A 22,333-nucleotide genomic window follows, 5' to 3' on the forward strand; every position below is an offset into this window, starting at 1 on the left:
ATATTTGTCTTGATGTAACTTTTTTTTTTCCTGAAACAAACTGGAATTATAAAGCTTGCTGCTATCTTCATACAGATCTATTTCACTTGTGTGGGCTCCACACGTTCTGCTGGATAAAATGCATTAGAGATAAAAGAATGAAAAGTTTTCAATCTTTAATATACAGTTAAGACCTATATGTCATCCAGAGTCTGTTTAACCAACACAAGTAATTGGTACAATAATGCATTTTAAAGGTAGCATACATTTATTTTCACAAAAGCCGTTTTTGACTTACTGTATGCAAATTGAGACTCAAGTAACTGGAAGTTATTTCTGAAGTACCCATTGCCTTTTCAGAGTCCAAGCTGACCAACATCAACCTTATTTTGTTAGATGTCTGCTGGCCCAGCAGAAGAGACACTGGTCTGATAATAATTTCTGCCTGAAAATGAGCAGGTTACTTGAACTTGCTCTGCAACTCGCTCCTGGCTTGCAAGGCAGTGATGAAGTGTTACTAGACCTACCCCACAGATAATGATCAGAAGTTATATAAACACAGGCTTACATGTTCTGATGGTAAACAGAGTCCCCCTGAAGAGCTGCTGCACTGCTGAACAGGCTCTGGCCAATTCAGCCTCTGAATGGGCTGATTTTGCATTTTGAGGAGACACCTCTGCTGCTCATCCAGCTGCAATTCAGAGCAGTTGTTTATACACTGCCCTCCCCTCAAAGCATGTCAGACACAAGCCAAGCTTGTCTCTTGTGGAGGTGCCCAGAGCAGAGCCCTCTGCAGAGGCAAAGCACTCATTAGCAGCACAGATCCTACAAATGAGTGGGACACAACAAGGAAATAAGATGGTGTTTCCAAATGGAAACCATCCCACAGACCTGATGTGCTTAAGCTGAAATTACTGTTCTCATGATAACAGTTTTAGAGCAGTCTACTCTTACCAAATGAACTACTGATGCAGTAATAACATGAGAGGGTGCATCACCTTCTGAATCATCATCTCCTCCTGTGACAGGGAGGGTTACACAGAAATAACAGTCTAATTTTGTTTAGTTATGAGATTACCTTAATTTCTTACCTGGGTTTACCTTTTTCTAAAGTAATTTAACATGCAAGTTATTTTCCGGAGCCAGCAATGGAATTTTAGATGCTTAATCAACTGATTTTTTTCTTCTGTATTTAAATGAAGATCTTAATTTCCACATTGGTTTAAAAATTTGCCTTGTGGTATTCAGATAACAAATCTGATCTTACAAAAAGATGGCCTGAGAAAACCCTCTCTATTTCAGGAACAGTGTGTTCCCTTCCACTGCCTGATGAAGAAATACTATCCCTAAGAAACAGGGATACATTAAGTTGGTTTTTATATATATATATATATATATATATATATACATCCATAACAGCATGTGCCTATGGAGGTTTAATAATTTAATTTCATACTGCACAGTACTCCTACAGTTTTTTCTTCCAAGGAAGAATGGCATCAAAACTGGCACTCAGATGTAGCAAAAGTTATATTTTGTAGAGAAGGCCCATTACTGATACCCAGGAAGTGGCAACTTCTGTCCTTCCTTTGCTTCAAAGAAGGTGTAAGAGAGGGTGATCAAATCAACTTTAGCCATTTTAGGGTCCTCTGCAAACTCTGGGTCAATGTAAAAAAAGACAGGCATGTCCACTTCTTCCTGAGGATTTAGCCTCTGTTCTTCAAAACAAAAACACTGCAGGTGGGAGGAAAAAAAAATCCACAATTAGACAACAATAGTGACAATAAAATTTATCTCTGCCAACGTGAGAGAAATCTTCATGGTTTAAAATAAATTCTATTTCCCTGTACACCCCTAAAATCCTGGGAAGGGTCAATAAGATGAGCAACAAGACAGCAATTCTATTACCATGGTGATACAGAAAAAAAAATAAATTAGCTTTTAATGAAGTGTGTAAAGGTGCCAAGGGGCCAGGCCAGCTCACATCATTCCACCTGCCCTCAGAGTGGTACTAAATAGCACAGATTTTGGAGCCACTCTGAAGGCATGAGCAGCTTGGTGTGAGGGCAGTAAGGCTAAGAATGAATTGATGCACTTTATAATTTGAAAAAACCAAGGTATTTTCTTAAAATGTTGGCATACGTAGAATGGTGACCAGGATTAAAGTGCAATTTATGGGTAACTGTTTTCATTCATGTAAAGGAAAATGCAATCTTTGCTTTGTTCACACTTACTTGTATTTTATTGAAATACTGTCCTGCTTCAAAGGGGACGACGTTGTAGGTGGAGATTCCAATTATTGGTTTGTCGGTAGGATTTTTTGCTTTATAAAATGCCAGTGCAGTCTCTCCTGGTACCACCTGTGTAACATAATTGGACAGTGATTTTTTTTTTTTTTTTTTTTTTCTTTTTTAAATCCACTACAGCCCTCCATCCCTCAAACCAAGTTCTTTAGACTTTATCTAGAATTTTCTTTTGCTGTTTCAAAATGGTTATTTCACACATATTTTTGACTACATGCAATTCACCCATACTTAAAATTAAAAGCTTCAATTCTGTTCTATGTATTTTTAATCTCACCTATTTTGCCTGAGTCTCCTATTATCCTCAGCAGTCCAATAGCACACAGAGCTTTTTAATAAGCAGTTTTAGATACTGTGTGCACCTAATTTCTGAAGTTATTCTTTCAGTACTGGATTCAGAAACTATTAAGCATGACTCCTTATTTTGAGAACTAATTTGAAACAGAATAGCTAATTTATGATTTTTAAAATATTTTTTAAGTTCCTATAAGGATAGGGCAATAGGAGAAACAATGCAGTTTTAGATATACTGTTATACTATATATATTTTAAGTTATACTATATATTTTTAAGTGTGTATATATATATACTTTTACAGTGTATATACTGTGTGCATGCAGTGTACATATCACGAAGTGTGTACTTCAGTAAGTACAGAAGTTTCAATAACTTTTGACAGCTTAATGGGGTGCAGAGGGGCAACTACACACTATGTCCTGTAAAAAGGACATTGCCAAAATGGAGCACGTCCAGCAAAAAGCTCATTAAAGTTCTAGAAAACACCTCTGCGGTTTAGTGTCAAGAAGAGGAGGCTCAAGGGGACCTTGACTGCTTTCTAGAGCTACTGCCAGGAGTGTGTAGTGAGGTGGGATCACCTTGTGCCGTGCCTGCACTGAGACGAGCAGAGGACATGGCCTTGGGATGAGACAGGGGAGATTCCCATCAGAAATCAGAAACATTTTCCGCTGTTGGTGTGGTCAGGCTTTGGAAAAAGGGCTGCCCAGCGAGGCGGTGGAGTCTCCATTCTCCATCCCCGGGGTGAGCCTGGCGCTGTGGTTTGGAGGTTACAGTGGCAGTGTTTACACTGGGGCTGGATGATCCCAAAGGCCTCTCCCACCCCTGTGCCCGGCCCTGCTCGGGGGGCAAGCCGGGGACTCACGTAGATCTCGCTCTGCTGCGGCCTGAAGTTCCACTGGATACTGGCGTGCGTGTCGGCGTTGAACGTGACCCTGATGAGCCGCTCCCTCACGGGCTCCATGCGCTCGATCCGCTCCCCGTCGCCGCCGGTTCCTGCCGTCCCGCCGAGCCCCGTGGCCTGTCAGGGAAGGGCGGTGAGGGCCCCGCGCCCGCGGCCCCGGCGCCGCCCGCGGGCCCCCCGTACCTGGCAGTAGAGGCGGTAGAGCGGAACGGCCGCGTACGACAGGCCCACCATGCCCACGGCCGCCGCCGCGATGTAACCCACGGTCGAGCGGTTCCGCCGCCGCCACTCCTCTTCTTGCTGCCGGGTGAAGGGGTTGGAGCCGCGAACGCCGCGGGCCCCGCTGAGCCCGGGCCGGGACAAGGCCCCGAGGGGCAGCCCGCGGGCACAGCGCGCCCAGCCCCGCCCGCACAGCGCCATGGCCACAGCGCGGGGACTACCGGGACGGGCGGCCGGGAACGGGGCGGGACGGAGGTGGGAAATGGGCCGGGCACGGGGCGGGACGGAGGTGGGAAATGGGCCGGGAATGGGGCGGGAGTGAACAGGGAACGTAGCGGGGAGGGCGGGCCAAGCCGCCATCGCGTCACTCCCTGCCCGCCGCGCCCCTTGCAGCGCGCTGAGCGCGGGGTCCCGGCGGAGCCGCCCCCTCCTCGCTGCCGGCAGGACGGCCCGGGCGCAGGTTGGGTACGAGGTAACTGTAGCAGCCCCCCCAGGCCCCGGCGGGGCTCTGTAGCTCTGAGCGGGCACCCAGAGGCCGGCCAGGAGCGGGGACACCGGGAGGGGTGGTGGCGGTCCCGCAGGCACACCGCACGGAGGGATGCCCTGGGCCCCGCAGATAATCCTGAGTTATCTCTCGGTTCCGCGCTGGCGGCCCCAGGGCTGCTCCGGGTGGTCCTTCCCGGGCCATGCAGTTTCTCCCCTTTTGTGGACACTTTGCGCCGCTTCTGTTTTGTTGGTTTGGGGTTTTTTTGTTTGGTTTGGGGGTTTTTTTTGTTCGGGTTTTTTTGTTCGTTTGTTTGTTTGGTTTTTTTTTTGTTTTTTTTTTTTTTTTGTGGGTTGTTTGTTTGTTTGTTTGTTTTTTGGTGGTTGTTGTTGTTGTTGTTCCTTCCCCCTGGTACTTTGCTTCGCGTTGTTTTCATTTCTAAGGATACGGTTTTGTTCAGGCACAGGTAGTGACTGACACGAGCGCTGTTAGTAAATAAACAGTAAATAAGCAGTAACCTGAGGATGGGCAAAGTCAGGCAAGTCCACAAACAATAGTTTTTCACACAGCTGGTGCCATGCACTGTAATAAAGTTCGCTTTAGTAATACTTGAATTTACTGTTTTTAAGGCTGTGCCTCTCTTCTGTGCTGGTTCCCTTAAGGTGAATCACACAAGGACTGGCAGCTGCTGGTGCTGCTTCATTTTCCATGTTGAATAAGAGGATGGTAAAGGCTCAGTGTAGCCATACTGTGGTATTTCCCCTGTGTTCAGATAGCTGATTTTTTGATCCTTTAGTGAGCAAAACCTGAAAACGTTTACTGCAGGAGCATTTGTGATATTCTGAAGTGGATTTAATATCTTTTTCACGCAAGAAATACAGACACACAGGAATTGGTATGGTTTTGTGGAAACTGACACTGTACCTGGGGAGTCTGCTGTATCTTGGCCAGGAGCACCTGTGCCGTCTTTGTCTGTCTGTTGGGAGAGTTCTTTGTCCCTCTTGTCTTGGAAATAATTCCTATTCTGGGTTGTAGCATGTGAAGGTCCAGCCGTGCACTTAACAAGGTCAGGAAGATTTGCTACTACTGATACAAACAGATATTTTTTGCATTAATGCTTTTGTAGCAGTTTTTGAAATTATTGCAATTCAGTACATCCAGGGTTGTATTTCCTATCAACCTGTTGTATGTAGTAATAAAAATACAATGTGAAATTCTGGAGGGTTTGCTATATTAGTGGTGAGTAAGACCATTTTGTGTGTTTTGGCCTGTTCTAAGTACTTCACATGAAAAGTTCAGAGATATTAAATACCAGAGGGTAAGTTAAAAAAACATGAGAGAACAAGACACAGAAAACACCATTCCCTTTCCAAGTAATTTTCAATGGAAAAAAAATAGATTGTCTTTGATGTTATGCTACGTCATCCTGGAATTGTTGTCTGTTTTTTTCCTTTTTTAGAAGTTTTTAATCACAAGGAGTTCAGGTTTACCCTAATTTCTACCTTGTAAATTAAGAGGGAGTTAGGATGTGAAGTGTTTCGGTGCTACTACAGCAGTGTCCAAGTTGTTAACTGTTTTCAGCACTGAATTGTATCCATTTTGTCCTGGCAGTTGTCTTCTTCCAGTTTGATTTCAACTACTCAGTAATAGATACAATTGTTTCCAATGTCTGAAAATAAACATGGCCATGTAAATTTCAGAAAGCAGTTTCTCCTTTTTTTTTTTTTTTTTTTTTTTTTCAGCAGTTTTGATCCTGGGTAGGAGCCTGTTCTTCATGTGTCAGAACTCTTCATTTTGAACTTTTATTTTAATAGTGCTTCCAAGAAGATGTCCAGTACAGATCACCTCACAAATACAGTGGAGTAAGTACTTGCTTTCCCTAGATGCAGAAATACAATTACTGGATTATAATATGAAAATTCTTGCAGTTGCATTGGTAGGATCTTGTCTTGATGAGTCTTAAAGGAAAATAACTTTGATATTGAAGCAGTCTGCAGTAACATTGTAGAAAACCTGACACCAACACCAGTGAATTTAAACATAAAGGGAGGAATTGTCCCTTAAGCTTTTCATTAAGTTAATCAGCACTTGGTTAGGACTAGTTTTGTAGAAATAAAACCCTCCATAGAGATTTTTAAATTTAATGCTTCTGAACTGTGAAAACATACTTGTATATATGGTAGATCACTTTTTTGTACATCTGGGGTACCTACAATAGCATAAGACTGGAGGCTTTGTGTTACAGTCCATTGCTTTTTCAGAATACTGTGGTTTTATACCTTTAATATTTTATGTGTAGTACTCAGGAACCATCATATTTTTACCAATGTCATGGGATATAAAATAATTATATTAATTCTATGGGACTTAATCTTATCCACTTAAGAGTTGGATCAGATTCTAAATGTCAAACAAGGATTCAGAGCTGGTTGAAAAGTGTAACTCCAGACCCTTTCCAAACTGCCAAATAGCCACACCAAAGTCTCAGGGTTTAATCTGGTTGTTTCTCACCCGAGATTCCAAAGCTGGCTGGTGGTTCGTGTGGGCACAAACGGAGTGATTTTTCCTCTTGACCTCTGAAGGATTTAGGGTCTGCTGTCTGACTTTGTGTCTCTGTGTTCTGTGCTGAGCTCGGTGCTCGGCACGAGAATGAAGGGAGTCTCAAGGTTTTGGTTTTCTTGGTTTCTCGTGTTGTTTATTAGTTCTTATCTTACAATTCTCTCTGTCCAGCCAAGATGTTCACAGCAGCTCGGACACGAGGTGACTCCCCTTGTGATGGGAGGTCGCTACCTCTTGTACAGATAACGACGTACCCATTGTTTACAATTCTATGCTGTTGTGGTTTGAAAGCAAAATGAATGAGAGGCTCCAAGTCAGAGATATAATTTAATAAGAAGAAAGGTAAAAAGGTAAAAGTAAAATAAAATAAATACAATAACACAAAGGATCACTGACAGAGTCAGAATACAACCTGAGCAGGATGGTGGAAGCAGTCCAGGTGAGGTGCTCTTCCTGAAGCAGTGATCCTGTAGAAAGGTCTGGTAGCTCTGCTCCTCTGAGAATCCAGTGGATAAGTGCCCTTGCACTGTCCCACATACCAGCTTATATCCAGGTGAGAATGCTTGGCTCCTCCCCCTGGGCAGAGCATCTCACAATAGCATGAGAAGTGTGAAATGGGTCCTTGATGGCCCATTAACAGAGATAACCCCTGGAGGGAGTTACCTGTGACTCATGGGCCATTAGCAGAAGACACTCCAAAGGCCATTAGCAGAAGAGGCAGGGGGCTTGTGAAAACACTAGCCCACCTGGTTTCAACAGTTCATGAAGATGGTGATAGAATAAATACTTTGTGTACATCCTACACTGCAACCCAGGACATATGCCAATGTCTATCACCTATACTAACAGGGTCATGTCTACTTTGATCCAATCCACTGAAACTACTTTGTGCCCACGTCACTGCAGAAGATGGATGCCAAGGGAGAAGAAGAAGAACCCAGGGCACCACCCTAAAATCACCATCTTGTCCCTTTGCATCTACATTCTAAAAACCCAAAACTACAAAATCTTCTGCACAGTGATAACTACACTACTCTCAGTAACACCTTTGTGACTTGCAGTTCTTCTCTCTGTTAGATGTTTTTCTCATGGACCAAAATCAAAGATTGTGTCTTCCTGGGCTCTGTGCCAGGCAAACCCCCCTGCACAGACCCCAGACCCTCTTTTTCGGGTCCCAGGCCTCTCTACCAAGGTCTGTGACTTCCCAGGGCGCCCAGAGGGATGCCCTGGACTCCAACACCAAAGCTGTCATCAAAACCAGAATTAAAACCAGGCACGGGCAGCTCTTGCTGGACTTACTGTGTTTGCTCTACTTGTGCAATAGAATCCAGCAAAGAGTATTCAGAAGAATAATAAAACAATTTAACATAGATTTAGAATTATGCCACCTCATAAATAACTTGATTGTTTTGAAAAGCAAAACCCACAAAACATTAAAAAAGCTAACTTGCTTTTTACTGGGACCTGAAGAAGCCAAAATTGTGCTTGTCTGATGGAAATTCAGGGGGTGTGATCACAAAGATACATCTATCAGACAGCTGTGGCATGCTAGAGTCAGGTGAAAGATGAGGAGTTTACATGAGTGGCTCCAAGCTCACTGTATTCCAAAGATGTTTTTTCACATTAGAGATGAACAGGAAAGGCACCTAAAACTGCACTTCAGCTGATGCTGATGGCAGGCTGTCATTTTCTGTGCTTTTATTTTTTTATGGGAGATGGTGTCAATACTTCCAAGAATAGACCTTGTTATATGTTAACTGAGGTTTACCTAATCTTTAAATCATACGTTTCTTCTCTGTGCAGGTCTTAGCCTCAAATCATTCTAGCTTCTCTAAAATTACAATGTTGTCCAAGCTTTTTTCTGGCTTAACAGTTGCCATGTAATGATACATGTTTTCTTTTCATCTTTATGACCTAATCAGCAGAATGTATTCGAATAATGAGTGGGTTTGGATGGATCACATGGAGTGTTCATCCATGCTGTATGATATGACATTTCCTCTGTTGTGCTTAAAATCTGAACTTATGGTTAGTGAAGCTGAAAGGCCACAGTTGCATAATGGATTTGTATTGGACTTTTGTAAAAGGCCTTTAGTTTGTTTACAACAATAAAGGTCTTGTGAATCGAACTTCCAAAGATTCTGCAGATCTTTTTGTCACCTGCTAAATTATCCTGTATTCCATCTCAATTGCTAAAGCATTGCAAAACTTCCTTTGGGAAAGGCAAATTGTAATTACAAATGTTGCCAGAATGGAATAGTTTTCCAGTTGTTTGGAATGGAATCCTACGTAACAACAAAAGATAATTCTTGAAAAGTTAGTCTTACTTATTTATACTAAATTTCATGGAGTTTTGTGTTACAATTTTCCTAGATCTTTCTGGAAGTAAAAAGTAATTTGTGTTCCTGTGAGCATGTTCTTGAAAGGCAGAGGACTTGAAAGAGAAGCAATGATGCTGTAATTCATTAAAAGCAGCACAGCAACAGAATTTGTAGGTAAAGAGGGATAGAAGCCTTGGCAGTGAGTTCAGGAAGCTGAACAAAGCACAGTTTACTTTGAAGAAGGGGTGGAGGAGCAATTTTCTGAACAAGTGATGTACTACTGGTAATAACTAATAAAATGAGAGCAATAAGCCTAATATTAACTTATATCTGCTTGAATTGTTCAGAAGTTTGTCATATCTGGTTTAATAAAAATAAAATTTTTACTTTTTAACAAGGAAATTGCAGAGTCTTGAGCCACATGTTAATTTTGGGGTTTCTGTAGCAGAAAATGTGACACTGTTGGTCTGAGTGATGTATTTTGACAAATGCTGCTGATATTGATACCACAAATTGAACTCCACTGGTGTTAAGAACAGAGGTCATTTTGTTGGAGAAAATCTATTGGTATGTTATCTTCTCTAACCTTGCCTAGAGCAAATCTAATTGATGTGAGGCTTAAAATATCAATGGCTTTTCTGTAATGCTGCCAGTAACACCAGCAGAGTGAGCTGACTGAGAAAAGGCTACAGAGGGGGCAAAATTTTGTCTCTGAATGGATGTGATCACTGTGCCTCTGGGACTTTCCACAATTTGGGGACTGGGAAGGCTGCTTTATCTTCCCACTTCCATCTCTGATCTGCTCCTTAGCTGTGGTGGGTCACTCTGCCCCCTCTGTGTGTGCATTGCAGGCTCTCAGGACTGACCACTCTCTATTTGTTCAGCATGTTGTCTCTCAGCAAAGAGATCCTTTCCCCAGAAGGATTATCTGCTAATGAAACCACAGTCACAGCAGCTTAAAAAAAAAAAAAAAAAAAAACCAAAAAACAAAAACAAAAAAAAAAAAAAAAAACAAAAAAAAAAAAACAAAAAAAAAAAAAAACCACCACAACAAACGGTGCCTGAGATAAGCGTTTACATTCCTGGCATAGCTGAGCCCTCCTGCTGCACCTCCAGACCTGACAGATGCTGTCTGATCACAGCGTTGCTCCTGGCTAGAGAGGGTTCACCTTTCTACTTAAAGCCCTCAGTGAGCACAGGGTAGTTGGCTTTCATTTCAAGCTGCAGTCTTGCTATGATCTTTTGCAAGAGGGGGAGTAGTAGAGGTACTTTTTCTGAGGCAAGTCTGGAAGCAAACATTCATTAACCAAAAGAGTGTAAACACTCAGAACTTCTGAAAATATACATCTCTCTGCAAGACCAACTCTCCTATCACAAGCTCTGACCTCTGGGAATGTGGGTGATATGTTTGACTTCTTCAACTAGATTATTCTCAGTGTAATGACATAAACTTGGCAATTTTATTTCCTCTCACAGAAAAGCACGTCAGCTTCCATTTTTAGGGAAAATACATAACCCAAGTTCTGTGTTGACTTTTGACTGCTGTTATCTCGGAAGTCTAAAAACCAAGTTAGATCATGGCACAAGCCAGTGCCATGACTGAGAATGAAAAGTGATAGCATAATGGCATTTGTTTCATTAATACTTTCAGTCTGCTTTGTTGGCTTTCCCTTTTGTGTGGCTGTGCATAATCCAGTCTGCTAGGAAGATTGCTTCAGAAAGGTCATGAGTTACTGCTTTTGACCTTGTTTGTAGGGAGCACGTAAATAAATTATTAGAAGAACAGGAGGGAATACGTTTCTTTTAATCATCGCATTTGCCTTTGGCTGCTGGATCTAGGTTGCTTAATCACAGTGTAGTAAATTTTCTCCTCTGCTTTTATCAGTCTTTAAAGTTGCTTTAAATGGCCATTTCAAAGAGAGAAAAAGTAAGCATTACCTCTCTAGGTGAATTAGTGCATGTGACGCAGAGGCTTTCAGAGAAGATTAAGTAGGCAGAGACGCTCAGCTGGAGCTCTCTGTGTTTGGGTTTTTTTAGTTGGTAGCAGAAATCATCCTGCTCATAACCTTTATCCGGCTGAACTGGAAATCTCCAGTGTGTTTTGGTTGCGTTGTCCTTGTTTTTCCTGCTGTGCTGAAGGATGTCCTTGCTTTCTCCAGGGGCTGAAGATGAACCAGAGCGTTTTGATGGTCTCTCTCTCTTATACTGGTATGCTGAACCATTCAGTTCTGAGGGCATTGCTCTAGTCTGTAATTGGGCAAAGTACAGGAAAGATAATTTGAAAGCGGTGGGTGTTTTCAACTTCTTTTCATCAACAGCTACAGTTGATAATTTAGATTTTTGTGTGTCAAGTAATATGTGTTTTGTGAGCAAAGTGTATTATTCTCTCATTGATAAACATAGGTAAATATTTTGTTTGTGCACATAAATAACTTAATAATTCCTCAGGAATAGAGATCAGAAGAATATCTGGAGCTGTATGTTCGGTTCAGTGCTAAAAGAAATAAAACCCAAAGTCGTTGAACTTCCTTGTGTCTGCTGCTAAAAAGCAATAGAAGCAGGTTCATTTTAATTGCCCTTACTAGAGCATCTACACAAAATATTGCGTAGTTACATCTGTTAGCATTCCAGGACTTCAGCTGGAGTGTTGAGTTTAGTATTTTTTAGTGTACAAAGGTTATAGTGTACATTTTGGTGAGTTATGTTTGTTTATTTCATCTCGTGCTTCACATCTTCTCTATGTGCTAAAACCTTGCTTAAAAGTACTTTTGGCTGACCTCAAAAATGAGTAGCAACATCTGATGATTTAATTTGCGTCTTTTTCTGCAAAGAACATTGAATTATTTTTTATTACTACTGCCAACTGGTTTAGGAGTCTATTTCCTTATTTATACTGTTGAGCATGTTTCTAATGCTCTGGGAGAAATATTCTAACATTTCATGAATATTGAAAGTGATGACATGCAATAAATGTTGGATAAATTACTGAATCCAAATTATTTTACAGTAAAATTGTTAAAGCTCTGTTTATTTTATTAGAACTATGACAGTTTGACTTGAAGATCTAAGTTATATGGAGAAAAAAAACCCCTAACACTGAAAGTCAACTAGATGTGATATGCTTAACAAATTTGGGGCATTTGAAAATCTTTGTCTTTACTTTTATGTGATAAAGTAATTTTAAACTGCATGTACTGGAGGGATTTAGTCTTTAGAGCATAAACAGACCTGAATACCTTGTAAAAGCTGTCTGTCTAAAGTGGCAGTTCTTTCTGATTGTAGGTGGCAACATCACAATTCCAGTGATACAGAGATATCTTATTCCTCTCCACTGTGCATTATTAATTGTGTGTCCTCTGTATCCTCTTTGTCAGAATCCATTTTAATTTCATTAGGATCTCTCTTTTGAAAGCATTGCTCATTACTTCTGAAAGTGTAGATCCTTTCCTATTAATTGTCTTGTTCTTAGATTTGATCATATTTCACGATTGTTTTATATGGTGGTATATAAACAGGTTCTACAATTTCTGGTGAACTCTAAACTTCAGACTCAAAGTCTGAGATTTGATCTTTTCAGACTTCACAAAAGCAAAATCTCCATGTCGGTTTGTGCAAGCTTGAAGTAACTTGTTCTTGCTTTTTGATTTTAACAAGAAAGCTGCTGAGAGGGAATGGCTGAGTAAAACCAATAGCAGTAGTAGCAAAAGGCAAGAGAGAAAAAAAAGAGCATAATTGCCAGTGCACCTTGTTTAAGATTTCAGAGATGGAGACAAGTCAGGACAATGCATGACTAGTATGCTGTCCTTCAGCCTCAAAACAAATTTGTGGGATAATTGCAGTGTCAGTATTGGGTAGTAATGCAAAATGCTCTGTTCTTGTCATGGAGTAGGAGGTTGTCCAAAGGGTGTTCTTAAAGAAATAAATATCAGACTTGGAGATTTGTTCTTCCTTTCAGGCTGTGATTAAGTCAAAGCAGTTTGGTTCACTTTTAGCCTTACAAAGGATAGCTTATGCTGTGACAAATCATGGCAAGGTCATGAGCAGTCCTGTCAAACACACACCCAATACACTGGGTCTCATTATTTCTTTTCAGCCTGTGAAACAAATACTTCAAGAAATACTACAGTGAAAATTATATAGTACTTGAAGCATAGGTTTACTTTTTGTTTCTAGCAGTTATTAGAATTTATAGGTCTCTTCTTGTGGCCAGCCTTTCTAAAGCAAATAATTTTGCAAATACTTGGAAAAATGAGGGTTTGGGAAATTGTTGCTTTTCAGAGCTCATGCTTATACCTTGGTAAAAAAATCTCATCCAGTTTTCTTCTGCAAAACCAAAAAAAGTGCAGATGTTCTTTAGAAGCTGAATTTCTTGGCTAGTGCTAGAATTTTAAGAACATTTGGACCTTCTGGATTTCTCTCTTCCTTCTGGCACAGCACCTTTTGATGATGAACTCTGGCTTTTGCAGATATACCCAGTTTCAGGCATGGAGTTCAGGCTTGTGCTGGATTAGATTGTGTGGAAGGATTTGGGTCACTGTGTCCTCCAATTTGATCTTCTTTCCCAACCCTGCTAATGAATTCTTGTTCCATTTCACTAGCACCATCTAGAAAATACAACTCTTTATCTAATGTAGAACAATATGTCAGTCAAAACAGAAAAACCTCAGTGGTGCTTCTGCTCTTTTCTAGAAGAGATCTGCCAAGTCTTATCCAAAGATGGTGCAGTGAGAGAACAAAGGAGCTGTAATACAACTTACATTTTTTTACCCATAATTTATCTAAATTAAAATAAAACTTGGTAAAATGTAATCTGGATTTACTTGTTCTTAACACTGTGTTCTCAGAGCAGTGTGCTGCTCATGAGTCTGATGAAACAATAAATTTAGGTTTCAAAACTCTAATTTTACTTTGTATTCTTTTTTTAATTCTGTTGCATGATCAACTTCTTACAAAATACTTCTCTTCCTGTAGACAATTCCAAGTGCCATCCTGGTGTTTTCCCTTGGGGTGGGAAGGTACACAGAGGATCAGGGAAAAGAGTTTGGAAAGAAACCTTTTTTACAACAGAGAAAGAAATCAATGTTGAGTGAAGAAATTAGGAGATTTGGGAAAAGATTATATTCATAAATGGCCACAAAATTATATTTCAGTTATCTTAGGAAATAATTTTATGCACTGACTTAGCTGTACCTTGTTCAAATATTCATTACCTGATGAAGACTGATTTTTACAGTATTTTTTGCTTGCCTAAATGTTAAGGTGGACCAGCTTTTGGAATTTTGTTTATATTTAATCACAATCCTTTTATTACAAAAATGGGATTCACAATTCAGCCTGAAGTGTTTTGGGGGAAAAGGAAGTAAACTCTGTATATTTATTGTACCTTTTCATCTGATATTTGTGATGAGTCAATTGATTTTTGGCTGGGGAGATGGTAGCTCAGAGATACCAAACAGTATGAAGCTGTCAATGGAGAAAACTGGCTTGGGTTTGTATTTGAGTTGAAAACATAGTCACTGTGATTTCTTTTCTCTTAACATAGCTCTACCTACATTTCTGCAATTTAATAACTTTTGTTTTGTTCCTTAGGACCATTATGGGCCCTCATGGAATCAATCGACCTGTTCACCGCATCTCTTTCTCCGATTGCCAGAATGGATTAGGTAACTAAGGCTGCACATTCTCTTATTCTGAGTGAATCAAACACCTGGTGAGCTTTGCCAGCTCACACTTGGTATCAGGAAAGTTGATTTGGCTTTCGTGGATTTGGCTGCAGATACATTTAGTGCAGCAGGTGGAATAACCAATTTTTCACTTTTGTCTTTTTGCTTGTTGTTCAGGAGTTAAAATTATTGGAGGTTATCGGGCACAAACAGCAGAAGATTATGGGATTTTCATAAAGAGAATTCTGCCTGGAGGGGTTGCTGCTGTAGATAGTAAGTAATGTTAACTTTTTTGGCTACAAACACTGCATATAAAAAGCTGTCAAAAGAAGTCTTTATTTTACTTTGTGGGTAAGGATATTTTAAATAGTATGGTTTACTCAGGATCCATGAAGTTTTGGTTTGCTTTAAGATAGAGAAATGAAACTTGGACCCTTTATGGAAAAAGATTTTAATACACTCAGGTCTTGAAAATGTGTTCTTGAAAACGTGTTCAAATCTAGATATGGCTGGTGAAGGCAATTGGCAGTCTTTCAGCACCGTTGAGTAAGTGTTGAGATGCTGAATGACTTTTAATTTATAAGGTATAAGAGTGGGGTTTCCTGTACAGAACTAGTACTTTTAATTAGTTCTGATAATTTTTTTACTATTTTTTAATGGTGGTATGCTAGTGGTTAAGATCAGTGTTGAAAGAAGAGCTTACACTCAGTGGAATTTGCAATAATTAAGCTACAGAGACTTCTGTCCTAGGTCTCTGCATGGGTTTTTTTGAGATTCCATCTTGACTTGTGCAAAATGACCATTTAAAGTAATCTGAATCAACTTCAAGTTCCTAAACTTGAGATTTTCAGGAGGTTAAAAACCAGAATTGGTTCTAAAAAAATCTTCTAGCAACTTTACTAATGTCTAAAATATTAATATATCTACACATGGTAACTTAAAATAATGTTAAGAGCAAGATTCAAATAAAAATTAGCTCCACAGCTGTGAAATATAAAATCTAGCCTCAAAAATATTTATGTTGTGTGTAAATAATACAAATAGCTAAATGACTGTAATTTCCAGTGACTATTCTGTTGTTAAAAAGACTGATTTGTAGTTTCTAGTCTTATCTCAATTATCTTAGGATCAGGTGCCAAGTTGTTTAATGCATTAAGTCACATAAAATTGAAAGAAAAAGTCCTGGTTTAATACAGTATGTTCACCATTTTCTTGTTGATTCATCAATCACTGTTGGTTTCACTTCAAGGCCGTTTGCTCACTGGAGACCTAATTCTAGATGTCAATGGAGAAAACTTGGTTGGAGTAACAAACGAAAGGTATGTTTGTACTGATTCCTGAATGTTTATTAGAGCTTGGAATGTTATACATGATTAGTTTGGACATTATCAGTGACTGATTGAAAGGACACAACTCCCCCAAGATCCTTGGAGTTCAACTCACAAGTAATTTTATAAATCTAGTTCAGCAAAAGTGTTGTGGAAAAGAGAAGGACTTTATTTGCTTCTGTAACACCAGCATCACCTGGTTTCTTAATGACACAGATTACAGGATGTGTGTGAAAACAGCAGTAGAAGCTGTTAAAATATTAACTATCTGCTGGTTCAGTACTGGAGAACGTAAATGATGGCAGCAATCATGTAATGGCACAATGAAGGGGAAAGAAAAAGCTGTAGATGGTTTCTGTAGCTGGATCTGTAGAGATCAGTGCAGCTTTCAGTGCTGGAGATGGAGATAGAAAATCGAAAGGAAAATTGCCATTTGTATTGCTGAGGGAGATCTGAGTCAGGCACATGTGAGGAGTAGCTTTTGTTGGGGTGGGCTGTTAATCCTGAAGGAGGCTCAGGAAGGCAGCAGGATGGGGCAGAAGGGAAGGGAAAGGGAGGTCAGTCCTGGTTTACTGCTGTCAGCAGACGCACCACAGTCTGTCTTTTCCTCTGTTCCCTGGTGCTCACTTTCAGTTTTGCTGCTGCCAAGCCCTGTTCTCTATACCTAGCCCTGAAAATTATTAACTATCTTAGCAGTTTGTCCATTTGCCTGCTCTTCTAGCACTGCTCACTTCTTGTCACCACCCTGATATATTATTTTGGCTTTTTTCTGCCCCATCTAGGGCTGTTGACATCTTGAGAACAGCCTCAGCCTCTAACCACATGTCTCTGCTCGTTGCTAGAGATGAAGAAGCAAAGTAAGAGAAAAATGGTTTTAACCTCAAAACTTATAAAAATCCAGTGCTGTATCTCAGGGTGGGTGGGTGGGCTTGCATGTATTTTTTATTTCAGATTAGTTTTAATTGCAGAATTGCACCACATGTCACATTTTTCTGTGTAATATTTGATACCAGTTCATTCTGAGATCACTTGCATCAATCACTTCAAGTAGCAAGCTCAGACCAGCTTCAGTTTAAAGAGGAGGATTTTAAAGTTAAATTTACAGTTAATACCATGAAAAATTATCTGCTGTGATAGTTCTTGAAATACTTCTCACATTTTAAAATAATGAAAAATGAGGACTCTCTTAGAGTTACTACAAAACTACGTGATTTAAACTGGTTTTGCATTCTGACAAAAGGGAGAATCTGTTATTTTTTTTCCCTCAGAAGTTTGCTTTTCAATCTCTAATGAATTTGAATAGTTTGGATAAGTAGGTTAAACTGTTCACTGCAGCAGGTAGTCCAAGATATATTCATTTTAAGGACATTTATGTTAAATATTACTTTAACCTGACTGTTGAAAGTTAAGCATATAAACCAATATTGGCAGAAAATCATCAGCAATGTGGCAATCCAGGTCTATATCCCCTTTTGACTTAAATCTCAGGAGAAAACAGCTGTTATGTAACTATTTTTGATAATCACTGCGAGGGTATATCTGCTGTTATTTGCCTTTCCAGGGATGTTCCACTTTCAGAGTAATCTCCCCATAAAGGATTTTTTCTCTAAATTCCTTTAGCCTTTTGTCCGAGTTAAGCTTCCTCTTTCTGTTCCTTTAATTTTTTTGTATTTGACAGACATATAAATCACTCTGTAGCCTCTGATCTCTCCTTTTTTCAGACTGCCAAGATATATGTGAGGTCCACTCTTAATCTGCTTTTATCTACAGCATACTGGCCTAGTTCCTGTAAACTCTTGAATAATTAAAATCCCTCAGTTCTTTAACCACTCCGGGGGAGAAGTGCAGTGGCCTGGGCAGGATTTGCCACTCCAACCCAGTGTGAATTCATTTCTTGTGGCTTTGCATTCTATGCTTAAATATTATTTAATTTACATTCAGCTCTGGTTTTGTGTGTACCCTGGGGCCAGCATTAGTACAATAGATGTCCTTCTTTTTTAAAAAATAATGTACCCAGCATTTCTGAATAACCTTCAGAAGTGGAATTGGAATTACCTGGGAATTACTCTTCTTGCAATCAGTTAATTTCTTTTCTCTCTGACTAATTCTGTACTATTAATTTGCTGATGTTTCTGGCTTACATCACTCTAGGTTATTTATATCTTTTAAATCAGTTATCACTGAGGTAATCAGAGCTCAGATTATAAACTTTTTTCTTAAATTAGGCTGGATTCAATATCAGATGAATCAAATGTTTTTGTATTCTCTTCAATGCCTGTCACACAAGATGTGCATCTTTGCCAGTCTGTTACAATATGATTGGTGTCTGCAAGGAACTTCTGCCTTTGGCTTTTAGTAGTTAATAAATATTTCTTCTATCCTCTTGTTTTTAAGGACCACACCTTTGTCAATCCCTTCAGAGTTCTTGTTCAGTTCAGTAATTGAACTAAAAGCATTCTTTAAAAACATGAGTATGCTATAGGTGTCTAATCCAATTCCCTCTAATATAAATTGTTCTGGAGCTTGGTAGTACCACTGTCTTATCTGTAGTTGATTGTATTACAAGTTTTTAAGTTTTGCAATTCAGGGTGAAGAGAGGTTAAAATAAAACTTTTTTTACCAACAGTCCATTTCATCCATAGTCTGTTGTTTTCCCATCTTTAACATGCTGTCCTGGGTTGACAGTGCTCTCTATCCCATATCGTGGACTCCCTTGTTATGTCTAACAGCTGTCTCTGCTTTCCTGTTAGCTGGGCGGGCACTGTCTGCCCCCTGGTCTCTCTCTGCTTGGCTTCTGGCTTCCAGGCGGCTGGATCCGCTTTTGCTGCTTTGCAATTTCTGCTCTTTTTTTTTTGCCTTTTCCTTCTGTCTCCTTCTGCCGCCTCTGTGCCTTTGTTTGTTTGTTTGTTTGTTTTTCCCTTTCCCTCTTATCCCCTCCCCCCCCCCCCCCCCCCTTTAAGATTTAGGACCGGCACCAGACCTCGATCTGAACGGAGGAATCCGAGGATCTCCGGGGGCCCGTGAAAGAAGCTCTTCGCCCTCCCCCTCACAGTAACCTGAGCTTTTTCTTTTCTTTTTTTTCCCTTGTGTCGGGGGGTGTTTATTCATTTGTTAATAAACCGGTTTTTTCCACTTTTGTTCGAGAGATTCCTTCCCGAACCCAGGGTTGGGGGAGGGGTGGTAGAGGTTTTGTTATTAGGGGATTCCTTTGGAGGTTCTCCCCTAATTCAACCCAAACCAGAACACATGCATTACATGATGGTTTGCTTTTTCTGACCATTTGTTGGAGCTTTCCTCTTTCAGTGGAGGTTGAGCTTCCTTCTCTGAGGAGGAGCAGCTCTTCAGTACAAGCAGTGCAGGTTTCACTGTGTCCATTCAAACTAACACCAAATCCTGACAAAGAAAATATCTTTATTGGCACAGGAAAGAATTTCATGACCTGATGGATAAGTATGGCTCTCACAGTGACAGCAGCTCTGCAAGAACTTCTCCAACACATCAGTTAGCTGGTGAGAGATCACTTCCCAGCCTGAAACAATCTTGGGGGACAAAAAGCAGCCTTGGGTGGAGTAGACACTTGTACTTAAAATTCCTTATTTGAGAGGAGGTGTATTGGAAAAAGTGGCTAAAAGTCAGACAAAAAACACATGTGCCTTGAGGAATTTGTGTGTCAGTTTCCCCAGTTCTTAAAATAAATATTAATTAATGATTCATGTGAAAAGTTTTTGGAATTTGTAGCTGAAACTGAAATGCTAGTAAATATTTGATCTAGAACACTATAAATTCTTACCTTTCTGGAATTGCTGCCTAATTAAGATGCCTTTATATAGCATGGGGGATTAGTCAGTTTTGTATTTTGCACCAAATTTGAAAAAAATCATCACTTGTTATGCTTTAAAAAATTATTCCTGGAATCCTGAGTGGCTCTCAGTTCTTAACTGTGCAGGCTTTATTTTGCTTGTCTGATTGCTTAGTTTGTCTAATATGAATATAGTCCTACTGGACTTATTTACATGAGCTGAAATTTTGTGCTTTTTCCCAAATGTGGCTTCTATTAATTATTTATTTTATTTTATTATCATTTCTTTTTTTGAAGCAAAATCTCTAGACAGCCTTTCTTCTGGGTCATCCTCAAGGTCACAGAGTCCTCAGTTGCATCCGAAGGATAACATCACCAGCAGCAGCAGCAGAAATAATTCTGTCCCACCACCATCTCCAAAGCTTCAAAAGTAATCTTCAAAACTCTCTTGTGGGCGCCGCAGGAAATGCTGTATTTGGCTGGTCAAAGAAAATTTGAGTAGAGCACTAAGTGCTAAAGTTTGGTTTTATTTTTTAACTTCTAGTCCTGTAGCTCATGATACCATCAACATTGCAGACTTTCCATTTTAATAAGTTATTTTTCTATTTGTTTATTGTTTATGTGGTAGAAGAAGATTAATCAGGTTGATTTTTTAGTGTATCCCAATGAATTAATGTTCTTGGTTTATGTGTACCCAGATACTCCCATAAGCCTTGGGATATAGTATATATCTCTCCTCTGTATAATAGAGAGGAGTTTTTAGCCTTGTAAAATAGAGTATCATTTCTTTTTGTAATGAATAGAAGTGCCTGAAGTTGCTGATTTTGTTGTAAACAGTGTAATATTTGGACACTGAGATTATATGTCCCCTATTTCTATTTGTTACTGTAATACATATTTGCAAAACCTGTAAGATTAGGATAAGTTATTGCTTCAGTCTTTATCATCTGGTTCTGTGAAGTAATTCTACTTTTCTTTCTTCTGTATCTCTAGTGACAGTGCATTTCAGATTATCTCTGTTTGCAAAGGAACAAGCCTAGGTTTGAATATTGTGGGAGGAATTAACAGAAATGAAGGGCCTTTGGTATATATTCAAGAAATTATCCCTGGTGGTGATTGCCATAAGGTAAAGGCCTTTTTTCACTTCCTTCCACTTCAGACACCTGTATTTCTGCCTTAATTTAGTGCTTGCTTTGGTATGCTTCATTTGCAGTCATATTTTAAATACAAAATGTGTTTGTGTTCCTCCTTGCCTTCTCTTTTAACAGAATTATCTCACTGCTCTGTACCAGAGTTACATGGTAATGAAAATTTATTCATAAGTTCATTTGAAGTAAATGAGGATCTTATTCCTCAGTTTATGGAGAAGGCACAAAAAACAACTTCCATAAGAGATTGCATGATGCAAGGTAAATGAGGAAGAATGGGACAGAGCTACAGATTGCACCTCTTTTTTATTATCTTGGACTTTGAAAAGACCATATTTCTCTGAGACTTAATTTAGATGGAACCTTGCAGTTGGAAATCATTGGGTAGGCAAATTAGAGAAAAAATATTCTGAAAAATACTAATAAAATGTATGAATTGATGTTGCTTACTGTTTTAATTTGTGACAAATGCAGTATGTAAATCAGGGGGATTTGTCAGAGTAAAAATTAAATACATAATGTAATTGTCTGGTTCATGTACAGAACACTGTTTATCCAAGTGTCTCCTCTGACATCCTGAGTAATTATGGTTATTTGGGAGTGTAGATACCAGTCTTTGCCTCTAGCCCAGCAAGAGAGGACGAGCTCAATTCATGAGCAGTGAGTTTTGTCCCCAGGCAGTTTACAACTATTTGTTTTTGAATTTTTGTAGGCTACGTTTAATTCTAAAATGCAAGCTGGAAGATAAAAATGCAATGTTTCTCAAAGACCTCTTTAAGTAGATAAATGGTAATCATTCCTCATTTATTTTCTCCTATTTTATTGTGGCTTCTAAAACATTTTTCTCACTGTGTAATTTAAAGCCTATCACACATAATCAATAGACTGAGGCTAAGACATCAATTTTCAGTAGGCTCTAATATTAGCAATAATAGAGGTGATTTCCCAACCCTGGTTGTCCTGTTTGGGTAGTTGTAGCATATTTTAAACGTCTGCCACATGAGGGCACCATTGAAATGGATGTCTTAGAACAGGCTGGATGAAAGCAATGTAAAAGATCTACAGCTTTATTCTTTAACCAAAACACTAAGTGACAAAAAAAAAAAAAAAAAAAAAAAAAAAAAAAAAAAAAAAGGTAGTAAAGTGCTGGTATAGGTTTGAAACAACACAGCTAAAATTATGGTATGTGGGTGTTAAGTAGGTAAAATTATACTGGCCTTGAGAAGGTATTTTACTTATTTCCTATGTATCATCTTCTGTACACATTTTTTTTCACATAGATTGATTTTGTGTTTGATTTCTTAGGAGCTGAAGAGCAGAGGCTTGTTCTGT

The 22,333-nt window shown here is 39.4% G+C and overlaps 2 protein-coding genes across 5 annotated transcripts in view; one reads left to right on the forward strand and one right to left on the reverse strand.

Annotated features, from left to right (window-relative positions):
- Positions 1-1,369: 1,369 nt before the first annotated feature.
- On the reverse strand, positions 1,370-3,915 carry COX11 (cytochrome c oxidase copper chaperone COX11). The gene is made up of 4 exons (XM_083874732.1): positions 3,664-3,915; positions 3,442-3,597; positions 2,214-2,339; positions 1,370-1,713 (listed from the first exon to the last, which is right to left on the reverse strand). The coding sequence occupies exons 1-4, from the start codon at positions 3,898-3,900 to the stop codon at positions 1,531-1,533; spliced, it is 702 nt and encodes a 233-aa protein (XP_083730858.1). The 5' UTR covers positions 3,901-3,915; the 3' UTR covers positions 1,370-1,530.
- Positions 3,916-4,101: 186 nt separating this feature from the next.
- Positions 4,102-22,333, forward strand: part of STXBP4 (syntaxin binding protein 4) — a gene marked incomplete at its 5' end in the record, with an annotated part of 67,639 nt that continues 49,407 nt past the window's right edge. Inside the window, 9 exons of one of the 4 annotated variants that reach the window (XM_083874341.1) lie at positions 4,102-4,164; positions 5,998-6,045; positions 14,653-14,726; positions 14,904-14,999; positions 15,976-16,045; positions 16,837-16,911; positions 19,478-19,563; positions 20,151-20,283; positions 20,847-20,979. In XM_083874341.1, coding sequence (XP_083730467.1) covers positions 6,011-6,045; positions 14,653-14,726; positions 14,904-14,999; positions 15,976-16,045; positions 16,837-16,911; positions 19,478-19,563; positions 20,151-20,283; positions 20,847-20,979 — 702 coding nt within the window. Of the gene's footprint in view, positions 4,172-5,997; positions 6,046-11,203; positions 11,272-14,652; positions 14,727-14,903; positions 15,000-15,975; positions 16,046-16,836; positions 16,912-19,477; positions 19,564-20,150; positions 20,284-20,846; positions 20,980-22,333 lie in introns of those variants that run through there. The other 3 variants (XM_083874340.1, XM_083874342.1, XM_083874339.1) reach the window with 3 other exon arrangements.

Source organism: Zosterops lateralis (assembly GCF_965231275.1).
Source record: "Zosterops lateralis genome assembly, chromosome: 18".
In the NCBI taxonomy this organism is placed as follows: Eukaryota; Metazoa; Chordata; class Aves; order Passeriformes; family Zosteropidae; genus Zosterops; species Zosterops lateralis.